Below are 395 nucleotides of genomic sequence, written 5' to 3' on the forward strand. Positions count from 1 at the left end.
ACACTCTGCCCTTGCTTTCCAAGGCTTGCTGCAAAGGAGCCTGCCTCCCCTCAGAGTGCTGCCTCCAGAATGTCCTCTGTGATGTGTCCCCAATTGTGCACCCACAGCCCCTCCCCTCCCAACCTTAGAACATGGAGACAATGGGACAGAACCCTTAAAACTGGGCTGCTCTGGGGGTGCAGTCAGAGTGGAACCACGGGGCTTCTGTGGATTCCACGACCAGCTCACCAAGGGTAGCGTGAGGAGTGAGCACCATGTCGGAGGGGTAAGTTGGGGCTGGAGTGGAGCCCCCAGGGCTGGGAGAGCAAAGAGCAAGCTGCCTCCTGCTCAAGGTCCCATCAGGCTGGGGCTGCTGGACAGGGAGAAGGACTGGTTCGGGGGGGGGGGGGGGGGGT

At 61.3% G+C, this 395-nt stretch overlaps 1 protein-coding gene across 1 annotated transcript in view; it reads left to right on the top strand.

Annotated features, from left to right (window-relative positions):
- The first annotated feature begins 254 nt into the window (after positions 1-254).
- The window catches only part of IQCA1L (IQ motif containing with AAA domain 1 like), a 13,649-nt gene continuing 13,508 nt past the window's right edge, over positions 255-395 (top strand). Inside the window, exon 1 of the mRNA XM_014528211.1 lies at positions 255-265. Coding sequence (XP_014383697.1) covers positions 255-265 — 11 coding nt within the window. The remainder of the gene's footprint in view (positions 266-395) is intronic.

This window comes from Myotis brandtii, unplaced genomic scaffold (assembly GCF_000412655.1).
Source record: "Myotis brandtii unplaced genomic scaffold, ASM41265v1 scaffold624, whole genome shotgun sequence".
Lineage (NCBI taxonomy): Eukaryota > Metazoa > Chordata > Mammalia > Chiroptera > Vespertilionidae > Myotis > Myotis brandtii.